We start from the raw sequence: 3,372 nt of genomic DNA on the forward strand, positions 1-3,372 counted from the left end.
TCGAGTCGCGAGACTTTGCGTCTCAGTCTGCTGCCAATAAGCATACCACCTCTTCGACGAGCTCCGCGGCCGGCGTAAGCAGACTTGGGCCGACTGCGACGTCGACTTCAACTCCGCACTACACGCCTGCCGAGGCATATGCGACACCAACCTCTCTATCCGTTGTTTCGCCAACTGCGACCTCTGCTCATCAACCTCCTACGTACCAGCTCCTGCATATATCAAATCTGCAACCTTTTCCACATTCTCTATTTATTCAGCCGCTGCAACAACCTAAAAAGCTTCACCAGAACAACGCGTTTCAACCCCTATTTTTCGGTGCCCATCATAACGGTCCGCCTCACTACAACTCAGGTCACTCTGGATTGCCTCTCTACCTCTACGAAGCCTCTCCATCAAGCGCACATCATCACAAAAGCCACTAGTCGATGAATCGCCGCAGAAGAATGGCACAAAGTGGACCCAGCAGGAAGATGAGCTCATTGTCTTATTAAGGGGCCAAGGTATGAAGTGGGAGGGCATTTCCAAGAGGATTCCCGGACGGAGTGCCATCTCATGCCGACTTCGCTATCAGAACTACCTCAAGAAGCGCGCACACTGGGACGAGGATAAGAAAAATAAGCTCGCGCGACTCTACGTCCGGTATGCAGAGCTAAGGCAGTTGTGGAAGTCCAACAAGTATGGGCATAGCACTCAGTCGACAGGTCGAAGAAGAGAAGGCATCCAAACCATAATTCACTGTAGATTTAGAGTCCATTGGTTTGAAAGCTTCTGATAGGGGCATCTTATGGCTTGTTCCTTTCCGGATACACCTATTTTCCGTCCATTCCAGCACGCTACGGATTGGGTGTTCCTTCGGAAGCGTGCTTCTGGGTCTACGCATACTTGGCATAGACGTGTCATCTGGGGTGGACGGAGGTTACGAGGCTTCCTATCAGTCAGTTAATCTTTGATCTCTTCAAGAACTGGCCATTCCAGTTCCGTTGAGGCCTCTTGCCAAGAGCTGACGCTTCAGGTGGAATTTCAATTTAAGGTAGTATCGAACTGTAAGTAATTGAAATGAACTGAAGTAAAGTAGTCTCGAGGCTAGGCATTGAGGCACACGTCCTCCAGATATAAGGTTAAACCCAGCCTGATAAAGCTGAGTCTACCTTATCTGCTGGTCGAAGCGTCGACGCTTAGCCTGTTCAGCAACCTTCTCGATTCTTTAACGGAGGAGTCAGAAATACCAGTAGCAATAGCGTGTGCCCACGGCTCTATCGACCCGTGTTTAATCTTGTAATGAAGACGTCCGGATGGTGACGGGACGATAAACCAATAGCCTCGCTCATTACGATAGATGACTTATATGTGGTTGAATGCATCGGAATCGGTTAAGCCTCATGACCTTTCATTCTAATTCATCTATATAACATTATTTGAACACTAGACGTGAGCATGCAGTAAAAGATATGCTATAGAAAGACGGGTGTACTCGCTTGAACAAAGTGAGAATGCTTCTTATCATCCACACTGCCGGCGAGATTCAATTTGTACACATCGAGGCCGAAGTGGCTTGCGAGTGCCAGCACAGCACTTGTCTTGCCCGTTCCAGGGGGTCCATGGAGCAGATAACCCCGGCGGTATGGTATATCTCCTTCCAGATAACGGGGGTGAGTTCCCAAGCTGAGAAAGTCTTGCATGTCATGTACTAAACTCTGCTTGACTTCTTCATCGAGAACTACTGTTTGCAACCGTCGAATTTTTCGGGTCTTCGTCTTCTACCAGCCTTCTTCACCTCGATTCTCAAAGATGATAGCTTTTTGCTCAACCTACTTTAGGTACTCGGCCCAGCATGCATGGGATAGCTCTCGTAATGGCTGTTGAGATCGGCCGAAGCAGGATAGGTATATCAATCATCGAGTACCAAAGTCTCTCTGCTCTTTCACTATTCGATACTGGAACCATCAGCCTTGGTGTCGAAACTAATGCTTGCCCTCCCAAAATGAGAACCGTAAAGGCTTCTTCTGAACGGTAGTGGCAAATTCGTTGCCATAATAGTCATCCCTTTAGGTAACGAGAACTCGTGAAAAACGAGGACATCGCCGCCTACCTACAGTTGAGGCGTAAGCAGTCGACTACAGCCAAGCGGAAGAGAAAACCATAGACGTCTTTCCCTCGATTTTTTGCGGTCAAAGATGAAGCTTAAGAGTACCTGATATGATCGGACGTGCACCGCCTCCGGCTCGTATCTGTATAGCTCATGAATTTGTTTTTTCCGAAAAGACACAACCACCCGGGGGTCGCAAGACTCACCGATCACCGATGTGTCTATGGGTACATAGAATTCATCATTTTCTAGCAAGCAACTAGTCAGCTGGCGTGCGGCACTCGAGTAGCGATGACCGACCGGTTTGTAAGGACTTATAACCCATTCTTAATGACAGGGGTAGTCTCATTGAACCTGGTAAGTGGCTTTATACACAGCTAAAGGATCTTCGAGACAGGTTGGCATGCCAGAATGAGGATTATGTATGAGGATCCGACCAGGCATCCACGCGATCGCTCTAAGAGAATATAGCACAATGCTAACGGGCATTGCTAAGTGTGATGGAAAATGATTCTGCTTGTTCTGTAGAGGACGGGACAACGAGTGTGATTCACTTGTCTCGAAAACAGTCCGTACGCAAATGGGATCACTCATCATCAGCAGCATCAGCAGCAACAGTATGAACACCAGTACCAGCAACAGCACCGGCGAGAACTAAACGACTTTGATGAGCATGTAGGCTTCCCTTAAGAAGGCGATAAGTCGGCGGGGACTTCCAACATTCGAAGAGAAAGGGGTCCGATGCATGTACCCCCATGCATGAGTCCAGTAATGATGCTGCTTGAATAAGGAGAGAACTGGGAAAGACCGAAGAAAACAATGAGATACAGGACTCCCGAGAATACCGGACTACAACGATTGTAATACAAAATCTCAATTTGTTCAATAGGTAGAGAACCGTTGGATCCGAGTCGAACTGATCATAGCGGGAAACTTCAACCGACATGACCAGTTATGGGGCGGTGATCAGGTAGCGCTGAGTGTGCGTCAGGACGAAGGGGAACCGATCGTTCAGATGATGGCGGAACTGGACTTGCAAGGTATTTTGCCCCGGGGACGCACAACCTGGCACTCGTACAGCAGTATAGCATATAAATACTCAGTGATCCATTTAAGAGTAGTAATGAAAGTAAAAGGGGCCCAAGGAAGAACCCAGGAGAAGCTGCAGCGCCATAGAGTGCGAATATTTGGTTCTTGTGGGGTCCAGGTCGGTATGTACTGCCTATGAGCATAAGACCGGATGGTAGAGACGCGGCCAGGCCAAGCCCTTGCAGGGCCCGGTA

At 48.5% G+C, this 3,372-nt stretch overlaps 3 protein-coding genes across 3 annotated transcripts; 1 reads left to right on the forward strand and 2 right to left on the reverse strand.

Annotated features, from left to right (window-relative positions):
• Window positions 1–409: 409 nt before the first annotated feature.
• On the forward strand, window positions 410–646 carry EJ05DRAFT_417374 (uncharacterized protein; the record flags this gene model as incomplete). The annotated part of the gene is made up of 1 exon (XM_033741443.1): window positions 410–646. A coding segment is annotated over one exon (237 nt), but the record flags the coding sequence as incomplete, so codon positions are not given.
• A 527-nt stretch (window positions 647–1,173) lies between these two features.
• EJ05DRAFT_384565 (uncharacterized protein) lies at window positions 1,174–2,178 on the reverse strand. Its single transcript, XM_033741258.1, has one exon. The coding sequence runs from the start codon at window positions 1,680–1,682 to the stop codon at window positions 1,455–1,457; it is 228 nt and encodes a 75-aa protein (XP_033594841.1). The 5' UTR covers window positions 1,683–2,178; the 3' UTR covers window positions 1,174–1,454.
• Window positions 1,805–2,556, reverse strand: EJ05DRAFT_384585 (uncharacterized protein). The gene is made up of 3 exons (XM_033741259.1): window positions 2,390–2,556; window positions 2,195–2,337; window positions 1,805–2,092 (listed from the first exon to the last, which is right to left on the reverse strand). The coding sequence occupies exons 1-3, from the start codon at window positions 2,436–2,438 to the stop codon at window positions 1,928–1,930; spliced, it is 357 nt and encodes a 118-aa protein (XP_033594842.1). The 5' UTR covers window positions 2,439–2,556; the 3' UTR covers window positions 1,805–1,927.
• Between the last annotated feature and the right edge of the window lie 816 nt (window positions 2,557–3,372).

This window comes from Pseudovirgaria hyperparasitica (genome assembly GCF_010093815.1).
Source record: "Pseudovirgaria hyperparasitica strain CBS 121739 unplaced genomic scaffold EJ05scaffold_89, whole genome shotgun sequence".
Lineage (NCBI taxonomy): Eukaryota > Fungi > Ascomycota > Dothideomycetes > Acrospermales > Acrospermaceae > Pseudovirgaria > Pseudovirgaria hyperparasitica.

What these genes read in the sequence shown, in the direction of transcription:
- EJ05DRAFT_384585 (XM_033741259.1), bottom strand. Translation starts at nt 2,438, where the DNA reads ATGAGACTACCCCTGTCATTAAGAATGGGTTATAAGTCCTTACAAACC. An exon ending in TTATAAGTCCTTACAAACCG is followed by an intron (nt 2,338 to 2,389) that starts GTCGGTCATCGC and finishes GTTGCTTGCTAG; the next exon opens with AAAATGATGAATTCTATGTA. An exon ending in TGCACGTCCGATCATATCAG is followed by an intron (nt 2,093 to 2,194) that starts GTACTCTTAAGC and finishes CCTCAACTGTAG; the next exon opens with GTAGGCGGCGATGTCCTCGT.
- EJ05DRAFT_384565 (XM_033741258.1), bottom strand. Translation starts at nt 1,682, where the DNA reads ATGCAAGACTTTCTCAGCTTGGGAACTCACCCCCGTTATCTGGAAGGA.